Source organism: Nanorana parkeri, unplaced genomic scaffold, assembly GCF_000935625.1.
Source record: "Nanorana parkeri isolate BGI_ZX_2015 unplaced genomic scaffold, ASM93562v1 scaffold301, whole genome shotgun sequence".
In the NCBI taxonomy this organism is placed as follows: Eukaryota; Metazoa; Chordata; class Amphibia; order Anura; family Dicroglossidae; genus Nanorana; species Nanorana parkeri.
The window spans coordinates 1,175,788-1,191,241 of record NW_017306569.1 but is presented as its reverse complement, the minus strand read 5'-3'; the positions used below and the strand labels follow the sequence as shown (position 1 = coordinate 1,191,241).

Below are 15,454 nucleotides of genomic sequence, written 5' to 3'. Positions count from 1 at the left end.
AATAAATAACATTTGCATGTGTAAGAAGACTGTGCACTTGCAGTTGTTTAACTAAAGAATAGCAGAAATAGATACTATTCAGTATATTAAAATACTGTCAATTATATTATGTGAATACTCTCTTAAGTTGCATCTGTTTTTTTTTCTCTAGGTTTGATTTATGGATACAGACAGCAACGAAAATTAATCGCAGAAATAGACTGGTCCTATACAGGTAATTGGGTATTTCTGTATTGTGTATGTACAGTATGTGTATGTATGTATGTATATACATTTTCATCCTGCTACTTTAGAATCCAATTCATTGGATTCAGGTGTTCCGTGAAATGTCCTTACTATTAAATATTCCACAGTCAACTGTTAGTGGTATTATAACAAAGTGGAAGCAACTGGGAACAGCAACTCAGCCACCAAGTGGTAGGCCACGTAAAATGACCGAGCTGGGTCAGCGCACAGTGGACAGAAGTAGCTAACTGTCTGCAGAGTCAATAGCTACAGACCTTCAAACTTCGTGTGGCCTTCAGAAAGGTGGCTGGCTTTTATGAGTTCTGGGGAACTTTTTAAAATAACTAATGGTACATGTAGGCACCCATGGGTGTCTAATACCGGTTCATTACTAATGTTTTGTTCAGATTCTCAAGTCTTTTAGAACAGATTTAACAAACAGATCTTTACATATAGCATTTTTGTTATATACACTCCATTTCGCAAATATACTTTATTTAATCTTTACACACCTTACACCAACCAACCAGACGGTTTTATCCTGCCTAGCTTCTCCATTCTACTCACATGTTCAGCCCAGATTGTCTAGCTTTTCTGTAATGCTCTGTTTGGCTATATATTGTGTGTTAATCACATACTTCTTAAATTAAAGACCTTGTTAAATAGACATGAATAAACTAGAAGGTGCGCAGTATTTGTGCCAAGTTCTCTAAACCTGACAAATGTAATATTGTTCTGAAGTGTAAACACTAGCTGAAACGTAATACATTTACAACAAAGGATGCAGAAAGTGCCTAAAAAGGATGAAATCTTTGGAACGAGCTTAAGATATAGAAAAGAAACTTGAGTGTTTTGTAAATATTAAACTGAAAATGCACTTCCACAGAGAAAGAGATTAATAGGCTTATTAAGGAGGGAATTTAGCTTTAGGATTACAAAAGAATCATGTAGTTAGGTTGCTGCATGACTTTAACATATTGCTTAGTGCTATCTGTTTATGTGTTGATATTTAAAGACATATCTTATAATTTGGTCTGTTTTGTTATGCTTTTATTCTTATACTATTTACATTCTTTAGGGTTTAATTAAAGCTCTAAAATGTGCATATCAGATTAGCAAACCATTGTATCCATGGCAGATCAGATCTGAAGGGGTTATTTTGTTTAATATTATATGGATCAGGTATCACAAGTGCTCAGCTTGCTAATACAATAAGCTAATACTTATTAGCCAGACTTTGGCCCCAGTCATCCTGCAGTGTTGGCTTAGCCAAAACAAACCGTCAGCCCAAACTTTGGAATAATATTAAATTGTATTTAACCACATTTTAGTTTAGCTGGGGTTAGGGGTGTTATAAATGTATTATCCACTATGTTAATGACTGATGTGCCCTCTGTGTAAATGTGTTGATTTTATACACCAAGCTTTTGATTTTCTGTACTTTTCCTTTTCATACCCTTTTCTTTTCACTGTTGTGTGAATGCATATCACCATAAAAATGATATGCTAAAATGTAATTTTTATTAGTATTACTATTATTTAAAATTCAGTGAACTTGTATAATTGACTAGAGGGAGACGTTAGAAATACAGTATCAAAACCCTTATTATGAACATCTTCATTCCCCAGTTATGACGTTTCCAATAACAAGTCAATCACATACATACATAAATGACATACAAGGACTGTAACATTAACACATGGCTTTATTCAGAATAACATTTTGATTTAGTAGCCTATTCTAAAAAAGCAAACAAGGATTTTATTTAGTAGCATATCTCACTTGTAAATATATAGGTTTTACTCATAGAGATTTAGGAAGAAACAATTTTACAAAGTAAAATATTAGAAATGCTAAGATTTATTTCAAGGTACTTTCACACAAATTCTTTTGTCATGTTCCTCTTTTTTTTCTTTTTCTTCAGACTATAGGGTCACAGTAAGGATGAGGAGCCAGTAGTGTATTGACAAATCTAAATTATTTATAGACATGCATATACAGTATGGTATCACTAGTTAAAGGATATAATCTGCATGATAAAATATTTGCCCATCATCTCTTAAATCACTGTACATTCTTCAAACTACTCAAACTACTTCAAACTACTCATACCCATTAAATAATGCAAAACCAATACAGACATTTTTCTTCTTTCCCCCTTTCTCTGTTGACATAAACAGTAATGTTTAGCTGAGGAAAACAAAGCTGTTCATTGAGCACTCAGGTCTTGCAGGTCTCCGAGGACAGTTAAATTGATCCTGCATGGGCAAGCAACCTTTTCTGTCTATACTCACCTATATTCAATGTTATGCATTGGCATGTGTAGTAAAAGGATTGTTCACATTGTATGGAGAAAATGAACTGACCCTTTAGTAATCAGAGCAAGAGGCTGCCATATTCCCACAATCAACCTGGCCGCAATGCTAGCAAATATATTAAGATTTATAGCTGCCTTTAAAGGAGAACTATGGGGTAAGTGTTTTCCCCATAGTTCCCCTAAGGGTCATGGCAGGACATAAACTAGCATCCTCCCATGACCCAAAGCTCGGTATATCGCGAGCTACAGCTTGTGGTATACTGAGACCGCCGCAGCCCTCCTGCATTGAAATTGCCCTCCTAACCCTCCTGCATTGGAATTGCATTGTAACTGTACTGTCCCCCTTCATTTTCGCTGTGCAAACTGTTGGTGCTATGTAAATCCTGTATAATAAAATAATAATAATTGCATATGATATTATGTAAAATTGTTAATCTAATGCATGCATTTAAAGTAGTTTTTTTTTTACAGAAAGCTTTAACCAAACAAATTGGATGAAAAAGTATCCAGCGTGCAATGGTGCCAGACAATCTCCCATTAACATCGATGAAAAGCTCACACAGCTGAACATGAATCTTAAGAAACTAACTTTTCAAGGCTGGGAGCAAGTGTCCAATAATACTTTAATTCGCAATACAGGAAAAACAGGTAATTTGAACTCTTTTTTGATGTTTCACTGCACTATGAAGATTACAGTTATTATCTCAGTGGAATGTGAAGAGAGTCTGCACTTTTTAATTCACGTATTAGATGCATAATTCTATTTTACCTTGGGTGATTTGGAGGGTTTACTCCTTTAAGCTGGATAACCCAAAATTATCTAACAGTTACATGATGACAATGTAATTGTATACCTCGTGTGGTTTTGGTGACTGGGAGTCTGCTACATGTACAAATGGACATTAGCAAATTTTCATTTTGTAGTAGTTGCAATTTATCTGTGTTTTAGTGGAATGGAAGCATGTGTGTAATCTCCCTCTTTTATGGTTCATTTATAAAGAATGTAACTGCTTTTTTAAAAACGTTTTCTAACAAAATTTGGGAAAATAGTGATTTGCTTGCTGTTATTTGAAGAATATCTTCAATACATTAGGAATCTTTAACTTAAAGGAGAATTATGAGGCGAGTGACAATCACTCAGCCTCATAGTTCTAGCCGACCTGTAACAAAGAAACTGTCACAGGTCGGCTCAATAGATCGAGAAGTGAGCGAACACATAACTTCGCTCGCTCACTTCTCGATCTATTCCTGCAGAGAGCTGTGACTGTCACTCACGGCTCCCTTCAGGGATTCCCCCCTCCCCTGTCCGTTTCTCCAGCGCTGACTGGCGGAACGGGCGGGGGTGGGCACAGCTGTCAGTCACGCAGCTGGGCGGATCCCGGCACAATTGTCGGGATCCGCTTGAGCTGCGGCGTCTCAGTATACCGGGAGCTGTAGCTCGCGGTATACTGAGCTTAGGGTGACGGGAGGACGCTAGTTTGTGTCCTACCGTTACCCTTAGGAGAACTATGGGGAAAAGCCCTGACCCCATAGTTCTCCTTTAAGGGTATATTTATGGATGAATCCAGACAAATGAATATGCCTGGATTCACCTGCACAGCATTTACAAAGCTGGATGGTAAATATTGCACAGGGAAAATGCTGGTGTATTTAAAAACTAGCATTGAGCAAGCCCTCAGTGAATTTGTGGCAAATTGGGCCATTCTGGAACAAAAGCAAAAGAGCATTGCTGGTTTCCATAAGAAGACTGCTAGAAATTCACTAGACTTGCCAGTCAAGAGTGGTAAATATTAACATGTGAAGCTTTGTGGCAAATATATAATGATCAACATTTTATAAATATAGTGGGGGGTTATCAAAACTGGAGCAGACAAAATCTGGAGCAGCTGTGCATGGTAACCAATCAGCTTCTCTCTTCAGTTTGTTCAGTTAATATTTGGAAATGAAAGACAGAAGCTAATTGGTTGCCATGGACAACTGCTCCAGATTTTACCTCATCCAGCTTGGAAACTAAACTGTTCTTTGCAGCTGAAGATGGCCACTTTTCAGTGGCGTAACCAGAGTAATGGGTGTCCGGGGCAGAACAAAATGTTGCGCCCCCGTGATATGTGGGGGTGTACAGGTACAATGAGAACTTGCTGGGACTTATCGTAAATGAACTAGAAATACTAGCATACCCTCATTGTCCTTGTACACAGTGGCATCACAAGGGAGATGCGGGGGGTGCGGCCCACACCCAGGTGCCACCAACAGTGTCAGGAGAGAGGAGGGGACTCGGCGGCATACCTCATGCCGCTGGGTGAACGTCCCCTCCTCTCTCTGCCGGTGTCCATCACTAAGATGGCCATTGGCAGACGTCAATAAGACTACCGCGCACACGCGTGGCAATGTCACGCGCATGTGCGTTGACGTCAGAGCAGGGTGTCACCTGGTCTCCCCCCCGGGTGTTACCCAGCCTCGGGACGCCCCTGCCTGTACACCCCCCAACTTATTACCCCCCAAATATCACCCAGTGAGATATGGGGTTACTGTACAGGGACATTGAGGCATGCTGGGACTTGTAGTTTCCTGTATGATATGAGGCTTTATTGAGGCTTTATTAATTACTGTGCACCTTAACTTACTAGTAATACAATGCCCAGGGCCATCTTTAATATTAATTGGGCCCTGGGCAAGATTTTTCTGGTGGGCCTCCACAACCCTCCTGCCTCACACACATATCCTGACCCAGATGCAGCAATACCATTTTTTTTAGACCAAGTGGGAGTACTGATACGTTTCTTCAAGTACTTGCCGATACCAATAACCGATACTTGCGTCATGTGAAAGTTGTTCTAAAATAATACATACTAGTGGTTTTTGGATGGTGGTGGACCTCCAGGGCCCTGTCACAGCTGCAACCCTGGTAGATCTGCCACTGGCTACAACTTGTAGAGGGACTACAAATCTCATCAATATATTATACAGCAATGCAAAATACCACCAGCTATCGAGGACTAGAAAATCCCAGCAATACATTATACAGCAATGCAGAATACCATCATCTATAGAGGACTACAAATCCCAGCAATACATTATACAGCATTGCAGAATACCATCATCTTTAGAGGACTACAAATCCCAGCAATACATTGTACAGCAATGCAGAATACCACAAGGTACAGAGGACTACAAATCCCAGCAATACATTATACTACAATGCAATGTACAGTGTGGCAGATGTACAGGAAGGCAGTGGGGCAAAGGTGGAGGATGACAGCAGGGCAGATGTATAGGATGGCAGCGGGGCAGATGTATAGGATGGCAGCAGGGCAGATGTATAGGATGGCAGCGGGGCAGATGTAGAGGATGGCAGCGGGGCAGATGTACAGGATGGCAGCGGGGCAGATGTACAGGATGGCAGCGGGGCAGATGTACAGGATGGCAACGGGGCAGATGTACAGGATGGTAGCGGGGCAGATGTACAGGATGGTAGCGGGGGCATATGTATAGGGCGACAGTGGAGCAGATGTAAAGGATGGCAGTGGGGCAGATGTACAGGATGGCAGTGGGGCAGATGTGGAGGATGACACCGGGACAGATGTGGAGGATGACTACGGGACAGATGTGGAGGATGGCAGCGGGGCAGATGTGGAGGATGGCAGCGGGGCAGATGTGTAGGATGGCAATGGGGCAGATGTGGAGGATGGCAATGGGGCAGATGTGGAGGATGGCAGCGGGGCAGGTGTGGAGGATGGCAGTGGGACAGATGTACAGGATGGCAGTGGGGCAGAGGTACAGGATGACAACAGGGCAGATGTACAGGATGGCAGCAGGAGCACATGTAAGTGTGATGGGGTGTTAGACCCCTTTCACTCCAGGGCAGTTTGGTCGCACGGATTAGTCCGCGCTGAACCGCCGTCATGAATGATCCCACACATTCCTATGGGGACCGTTCATGCGATCGCGCGGCTCTGCGCATTCCAAACCGTCTTCCGTCTGAAATCCTCCCTGAGCCTCTTTTTCCACGCTAATCAGCGCAGATTCCATATAGATTTGAATGGAAACGCACTAATCAGCGCTTTTTTGTGCGTTTTTAATTGTGTTTCAGTGCATCCAAAACGGCCCTTCTAAAATTTGCGCAGCACCCACACTGAAATGCATCTGCCTTGGTGTGAATGGGGCATTATAGAACCTAGAATAGTTGAACTTGAAACGTTCAGGTTCAGCTATCTATTCTATGTTCTAGATTGGCACATCCTCAGTTGTCTGACACTGTCCTCCTGGCTGGTGTCAGTTTACACGGCCGGCCAGAAGAAGCATTGGGGAGGCCGTGAAAAAAAACACATTAATCACTCACCTTGTCACAGACGCCACAGTCTCTCTCTCTGAAATGTTAAACTGCTGCTTGCTGGGTCCTCACGCCCGAGGCCCCCAAAGCAGTTCCATTATTGCCTCTAAATCTTGTATTTGATCTGCAGTTGCCATGGTGCTGCACATGTGATCAGCTATGACATTTAAGGGCCTAAAAATGTAGTTAAGAGCTGACATATGGGCAACTGTGACAGATATTATCAGAGGCATGTCTTGAATGTAGCTGTTATGGGAAACCCTGGCTCTTTTCAGCATGTCATTGAGTTATATATGCTGAGCGGCCCCCGCTGATCGGAGAACCTGTGTTCCTGGTTGCAAATATCTGCAGTATACTTGCTGCACCGTAGCCGATTTAGAGTGTGAATCAGGCCATAAAAATTGTAGGTTTAGTCTAACTTTAAGTGCACCAACATTTAACATAAAACTAGAACAAATATTGGTGATTCTTTTATTAAAAAGGTTGCATGTACTTGTTAATCATGACAGATAATGTGCTTTATAAGGCTTTGTATAATGATTTTTCAGTGAATTTAAGGTAAACCCTTTATAAATAAGACATTTAGCTCTATAATAAAATAGTTTAGGCACACAGAACCTTTTTTGTTGCACTTAAAATACACATTAAAAATAGGTTAGGTACAGAAAATTTCCCTTTTAATATTATATGTTTTTCTTGTAGGCAAATAAACAGAAAATAATAAATTATAAGGGTCAGTTCATAAACTAGAACTCTTATTGTTTGACCAATGCATAAAATAGGTATATAGGTGATCTGCTACCTAGGGTACAAAGCCAATCTTTATATCAGTCATAAACATGGTCTGCATTCTGGGGATTGATAATATACCAGGATTTATAACTGAATATGTGTTTGAGCTAAAAACATACTTATAACTCTGACTACTATTTTTTGTTGATGATGAGACTGGAAATAGCGTGAAATGGAAGGCCCAGCACTATGTCAAGCTTGTCCAGTGATGTACAGCATGGGGTTAGCACATAAACCCTTTCAATACCCTCAGTGTCAAAGTATGGCTAAATCATCCAGTTGGACTGTGGCCAGCCCTTGGCTATAAATTTTACACGCTGTTGTATGGCACTCTCTAGTAGCTAAGATTTGGATATCCGCAGCACAGTTTACTGCTCTGATCCTGCATGCAGCTATTGACATGCCCAATTCAAGTTCTTTAGTTTTTATCTAATGGAATCATTTACATTGATTTTTTTGTAACCTTATGCTCTAGAGTTCCTAATACTACATAAAAAGGACAAATAATCAATGTGTAATTAAACGTAACACAGGCTGACCTTAAAATCCTCCCTGGGAATCATGAAACTTTACTCTAACCAGCCAAATCAATGCATTGCATGTAAAACATGAATACAGAGACATGTTTTTTCAACAGAAGGGGATTTGAATAGAATTTTTTCTTGCTTTTATAACACCTAACTGCGGCATTGTAATATTCTATAAGTAATTCCAAAATGTTTCGTGCCAGACATTTCTGTTATTTTTTTTACTGTCACGTAAAGGTGAATAAGTGACATTTGTGTATTTTAATAAAGAGCACTGATTTTTCTACACGCTTTTTACTCACATACAAAAACAAAATCTGAGACTCTAGTAAGCAGATGGTTTTGTACCAATCATTTTTATTAGCAATGTAGCAGCATGCAAGAGTGATTAAGGTAGGTGATACTAATAATTTCCAAAATGGACAGGTGTCATGCATCCCCTGCTAAAATAAACCCTGCTGAAATTGCTCTATCTACAGCTCTTAATATATTACATTGTGGCATACCCCTATGCAAAACATTCTTTACCCAACGACCCCCAACCCCCCGCCCAGGACATTAAACTACGGTATTATCAGTAATAATCATGAAATGAAATGTACTGACCATTAAAGGTTAGTTGTGTGCCCCCTTACACTGATGGTTAGTGGAAAATGTCTCCCATACAATGATGGTCAGTGTAGGCAGATCAATCTACTAATACTTACTGATCAAGGCACTCCTAGAAACCTCTGGAGGAAGGTTAAAATAAAAATCACAGATACCAAATACAATATGTAATTATCGTAACTTTCAATATGTTTGGCATGATGCCTAACTGTACGAGTAAATCTTTTTTTTTGTGAATGTAGTGCAAAGTTTTTTACCTGAAAATCCTGCCAGTAACAGAACTTTTTTCAGACTAACAATGCAACGTTACTGTCATGCAAATACTGTATTATTGTTTACTGTATATATGTATTTCATTTATAAATATTTATGCATGCTTTAAATAATTAATTAAGTTGGAACTTCAGAGGTCGTATAGTCAAATGGCACGGTTTTATTGTGTGGTGTTATCTTGTAGGCTCAATGCCACAACCAGAAAAACATCACTAACAGTGCTGGTTATATTGTGCTTGTTTTGTCTGACGTTAGGGAAGTATATAAATTTTTTGTAAAAAAACATGGCATGGAGAAACATGCCATTGTTACAACTGTTGAAAAGAATATTCCATTATAATAATACCTCCCAACATCTTAAAGTAGAAAATCACAGAGCTCGCTCACTGGATGGAAATAAGTGGGTTAGACTTAACCTTAGAGGGTGGACCAAAGTCAGGGTAGTTGGGCCTTTAGTAATAAAGTGAAATTAAGACCAGAGTACCAAACAGAGGTTAATTTTTTGGCTAGAAAAGGAAATTTATAAAGAGTGTCATAGACACGTTACTGAGCTTCCTACCCAGCCATTGCACCAGTCACACAGGCAGATGCAGTGGTCAAGAAGTTTTGAATTTTGGTGGAAGGAGCCTGATGGGGAAACCAAGAGACTAGTTCTTCCTCAGGTCCGCCTTTGTTATGACTGACAATGGACGGCAGTGAACAGATTCCATAGCCGCCATCAGCTGTGGAATCAGCCCACTACTGTCTGCTGCCAAACATAAAAAAGGTGGACTTGATGGGGAGCTTTGAGCACCAAGTTTCCCATTAGGTCTGCCTTACTTGTTTTTGACAGAGGATGGCAGTGAGCTGATTCCCCATGAGTCTCTGCCCACTGTCAACCCAGATCCTTCACATTGAGCAGCCAACAGCGTAATTTTGCAAAATTCTTTATTACTCCAAATATCATGATTACCCATACGTAGGAACAGATGGGCGGTATGGTACTTATAACCACTTTGAAGATTTGCTGAGAGTGTTTTCCTATTTTCTGTACAAAACCTTTCATTCTGATATTGCAAAACCAAATCTTTGCTTTATTTCACCAACCTTTTTTTTCTTTCAGTGGAAATTAACTTGACAGGAGATTATTATCTTAGTGGTGGTGCCTTAGATACAGCATACAGAGCAAGCAGGATACATTTTCACTGGGGAAAATGCAATGCTACTTCAGACGGTTCAGAGCACAGTTTGGAAGGACAGAAATTCCCTTTGGAGGTAATGCATTGTATTTCTTTTCTCAGCATATATTAGCCTATCAAGCTTCCCACAAATGCTCTGTCTGTTAAAATGCTCAGTGCCATGCCCAAGAAAACCTAGCTTAAGCATGACTTACTCTGTAAAATTGCATTTTGAAATATGAAGCTTCTATTTATTATGTAGACATAGAACAACCCCTGTATGGAGTAAAATTAATATTTATATATTTACCAGTCATTCATGCAATCAACACAGTTATGGAACCTTTATCCAGCTGTGGTTTACCAGATTGTTTTGTGGAAACAACATTTCCATTCAGCTAAAAAATGAGGGCTAAAGAGTGAATGTAGGCTTTTTAAAGTGTATGTCAGGGAAAAATAAACATATGCAATACATTTCTGCAATGCATGCATGTTTTCCTATGTGTATGTCCATTTAAAGACCCGCAAGTACGAAAAATAAATGTTGATCTGTTAGAAATGCACCCGAGTCCTAAGTCTATTATTGGCTGACAACACACAGCATGTTTGTGGACTGTGTTGTCCAGTGTCACACTACTCAGACCCACCTACTCTCCCATCTCCACAACATAAAGGCTAACCATTCTGTAGTCCCAAGATAAGGACTCTGAGAGCTAATTACTCTCCTTGAGTCAACACAGGAATTCTGAACTTAGGACAGCTCTACATTTCTGCCATGTTCAACAGGTATTTCTTTATCATATATTAGGGGACACAGGAATGTAGTAATTTCTGGACATATGGATTATATATCCACCTTCAGAAGGTTTGGACACTGGCAAACAAAAACACCAGGCCAAAGGGACAAGCATAAACTGCAATGTGTATTTTGGGCACTGGGCTCTGCATTGTGGTCCTTTACAGACCCTTGTGTACTGTGTTAGTTAGTCACAGAGTACTCTCCAGTTTAAGAACAGCCTCTGGTGTAACCCAATCTCTGATCACTCGCTGTGTAAGTATACCTCATAAAGTGACAGAGAAAGTCTGATATATAGCTTTTGAGCACTGAGCATTGCAAGGTGGCACTTTACAGGCCTGTGTGCACTGTATTTTGGTTTGTGAGTAGGACTTCGTCACTTTGGGTTAGTTGCTTACCACTATTAAGTGCAACAGGTCTTTTAAAAGATACTCTGAGGACAGTCTCACTGCAACAGGTGACCTAGCTTCATAAATCCGTTCTGTTTTGGGTAGCAATTCTCCGGTGTCCCTAGCAGGAACCGATTTCTGTATTGTTGATTCTGGATCTCCTTTTTCTATAAGATCATCCTTATCAGTAGGGATGAGCTCAGGTTCTGACCAAACCCGGTTCAAGCGTGAACGCCTCCAAACAAGGAAGTGTCATGGGTACTTCCACCCAAATAGCTGTTGTCTCCTAAGAACTGTTTCTTTCAAGAAAGTCTTATCAACTTAAGGCAGCAGTATAACCCATATGCCCAAGAATGACTACATTTCTGTGTGGCTATATTGACTTCAAAAAGTACACTAAGTATAAAATTAGGTATCTCTTTTTTTTTCACTTATCTAACAGATATAGCAAAACACTTTCAATAGTATATTTAACAGACCTAAAGGGAGCAAGTAAGAGATGTTCACTGTTAGGGTTTACATACACGTTAACTATAGTTATTATCTGCTATTTAGCCTGTATAATGCTTGCCATTTCTGCCCTTTTTTCTACATTAACACTAGAAAATATAGCATGAAAACCAGATAAGATTAAATGAGAACAGTAAGAAAACATACCAAGTTTTCATAAGTACCCCACTGGCTAGAATATAAAAAAATTGGATGTAAGCTGTTGCAATTGAAAAATTTAAAGCATGAGTGTAAATGGAAAGGAAATTAAACATAATGCTTATATTTATGTGAAAAAAGATACAAAATACATAACTGACTAAAGTAAGAATTGTTATTGTACATACTTCTAAAGAAGATGGGCAGTTATTTCTTTCATCAGTTTCAATTAAATATCCATAACCCCTTTGTCTGTGCAACAATCACTGAACACCTGTTGCTACAGTGACATCTTTACAGATTACATTTTAATATATGTGCAGTGAAACTGGGACTCCTTTAAGTTTGGGGGGAAATAAAAGGTCTTTAGAATCAAATACCAACTTACTCAAATTTTCCAACATACTAACGATTACTGTCATTATCAACAGTCTCTTAAATCCTATACTACCTAATTATGGCTAATAACGTTAAAATTGGTCTCCTGGGTAACAAGCAATTGGGCTATGGCCAGTCCATGGCAATATAGCAGTACTCATATTAACACCATTATATCAGTATGGATAAAACCTAATGCCAAGTTCAATTTCTATTATATGGATAATGATTATGTTATTCATATTTTTTAAAAATACCAGAAATTGTTTTTAAATATGATTAGTCACGTTATAATGACATTGTACAGTTTCCTGTTAAAACACTTTACAAATGAAAACAGATCTTGATTACCTCTAGTTTGCAAAGCACAATGTAGGTAGTACTTAGTAAAATGCTACATTCAATAGCATTCCTAATATGCACTCCATGGCCAATTGTTTGTGCTGCAGCATATAAGAATAGACCTTATGCTAATCCATGGTTAGAGCACTACCTGGTAATGCCTGTTCAATGTATAAAAAGCCCTATTAATGCTGTGTGAACTGCACAATCATTTTAATAGGGGCCCTCAGCAGGTTATAGATTCTTTGTGAATAATTTTAGTAAATAGGCTCCCCTCAGCTAAAAGTTCCATTTGCTTGGTTAGCTTTTTGAAAACTGCTTTTGCAGTTAAGATGCAGATATCAACTTTTTATGTTAAAGCTCATTGTTAAAATGCTATGTTTCAATCATGGTTACAGATGCAAATCTTCTGCTTTAACGCTAACCAATTTGGCAGTTTGGATGATGCAATAAAAGGAAATGGAAGAGTGAAAGCTTTATCTGTTTTATTTAAGGTAAGATACTTTTTTTAATTAATTTGGTGTGTTAGTGTAAATGCTTTTCAAATGATTTTCATCTTATGGTTCTCATCCCATCTCATCTAATATGCTGCAAAAGAAGGGACAGCCACAAATGGATAAATCAATCAGTACATTTAGGAAAAAGAACCTTCTTTTAGAGTACAATAAAAAGGGTTCAGTGTTGGCCAGAACCACATAATCAAAATATTTACAAGTGGATATTTCAGATAATTGCAAAGAATGCAAACAGTGTGGCCAGGCAGTGGGGAAAGCATTAGAACTCTGGGGTGCACCAATAAAGGGATCACCAGCAGGAACAAGACGGTCCTGTTTCCACTGTGTAGAGCTATAGTTTGACGTACCGGTAATTTAGAATACTTTTTCTAGTTCTGGAGACCTCACTTACAAAAAATATTGCTAAGATAAAGCAAGTCCAGAGATGGAAAACAAAAATTGTGCAAAGTGGGGATGCACCAATAACGGTTTTTCGGTATCGAGTATGAGTACCAATATTTTTTTTCTGGTACTTGCCGATACCAAATACTGATACTGGCATCTGTGGGCCCAGATTATCAGGAAGCTGGGAGGTGGGCCATCACCTGCCGCCTGGCTTCCTGATTGCTTGGGAAGCCGGTGTTCTATTGAAAGAACACCGGCTTCACTTCCTTCGGGACACGGCATAGAAGCCTGGTGGCGTGTCATGACATGCCACCTGGATTCCTGATTGGTCAAAAAGCCAGGCTGCCTAGCAATAAGTGAACCTGATTTCCTTCCTTTTTTATGTGCACAATGGGTTTTTTTAAAATTAAAGTTGTGTTTCACAGGATGAAAGTAACATTTCCGAATACCCTAAGGACATTCGGTCCTAAAAGAAAATAACCAAAGAACTTTCAACCCTAAGAGAAAATAGCCTAAAGCAATAGCCGAAGAACATTCAACCAGAAAAGAAAATACAATAAAACAATAGCCTAAGAACATTCAATGCTGAGAGAAAACAGCCTAAAACAATAGCCTTCCACCAAGAGAACCTACCTTAAAGAACATTTGATTTTGTCTAGGGATGCACCTATATTTCTCCGCCGAAACATATCGGCCAAAAATGGCACTTTTGGCAAAATGCCGAAAGTGCCTTTTTTTTGGCTGAAATAGCGGTGCACACGTGATTTCTCTCCTTCCCGCTGGGCGCTGCTCTGTGTCCCAGCGGGGAGGAGAGAATCTGGTTTGTATACCCCTGATATTTCCCTGAAGCCCCTAAAAGTAAAGTAAAAAATTAAAACATTTAATAAAAATTACTAAATAAATAAAAATAAAATATAAAAAAATTTAAACGTTTATTAAAAAATCAATAGATATAAAATATTTTTAAAAATTTGAAAAAGTTAGAATAAAAATCATTTTTGGTTTCGATCTGACATTTTTTTCCATTTCGATTTAGAAATTTTCATTTCGGTGCACCTCTAATCAGCAAATGCTGATTAATTAAAGCCGCTAAGAGTGTAAATAATGTTTAGATGGGCGGTATTTTCCCCTTGTTGAAATCAAGTACACCAGGACATGACCTCAAACTAGCAAGAAGAAACTAAGCTTAGGAAATATTCTTCTAAAAGAGCAGTCAGACTTTCAGCAAAGGAAGTTGTCAGTTAGCTGTAAATTAATTTAAACAAGCACTTCAGGAAAACATTTTATTAACCCTTACAGTGCAGGGGTTGCAGTTAACTGCTCATTTTTGTCTAGATGCTAAAAAAAAAGTTATACTTACCTGAACTGCCGACCGTACCCCCTGCTTTTCCGGTCACTGAAATGTACCTTTGTAGTATAGCTGTAGACATGGCCACCCATGGGTTGCTATTCACCTTCGAGAAAATATGTTTATGTGAAATGTAAGATAAAATATTCTGATTGGCTTGCACTGGCTACCAGCTTCCGATTGGCTATGAAATTAATGTAATACTATTTAGAAGCCAGCATCCTGCAACTCACGTCTTTTTATGCAAATAATTTCCTAGCTGCACCAAAACAGATAAAGCTTCATGGTAAAGATGCCACCATGCCATAAGGCTTGTACTGAGGGTGATGTGGTTTTGAAGTAATTATTCCTTTTTTTTATAATGATGATACAGACAGGTAATGATGGTGATGCAATTATTTTGCATGCTTTTGTTAGTTATAA

The 15,454-nt window shown here is 39.0% G+C and overlaps 1 protein-coding gene across 8 annotated transcripts in view; it reads left to right on the top strand.

Moving 5' to 3' along the window:
• PTPRZ1 (protein tyrosine phosphatase, receptor type Z1) overlaps nt 1-15,454 on the top strand; it is a 175,276-nt gene that overhangs the window by 53,897 nt on the left and 105,925 nt on the right. For all 8 annotated transcript variants that reach the window (XM_018557755.1, XM_018557754.1, XM_018557753.1 and 5 more), the window contains exons 2-5: nt 152-214; nt 3,015-3,191; nt 10,177-10,328; nt 13,183-13,278. In XM_018557755.1, coding sequence (XP_018413257.1) covers nt 152-214; nt 3,015-3,191; nt 10,177-10,328; nt 13,183-13,278 — 488 coding nt within the window. The remainder of the gene's footprint in view (nt 1-151; nt 215-3,014; nt 3,192-10,176; nt 10,329-13,182; nt 13,279-15,454) is intronic.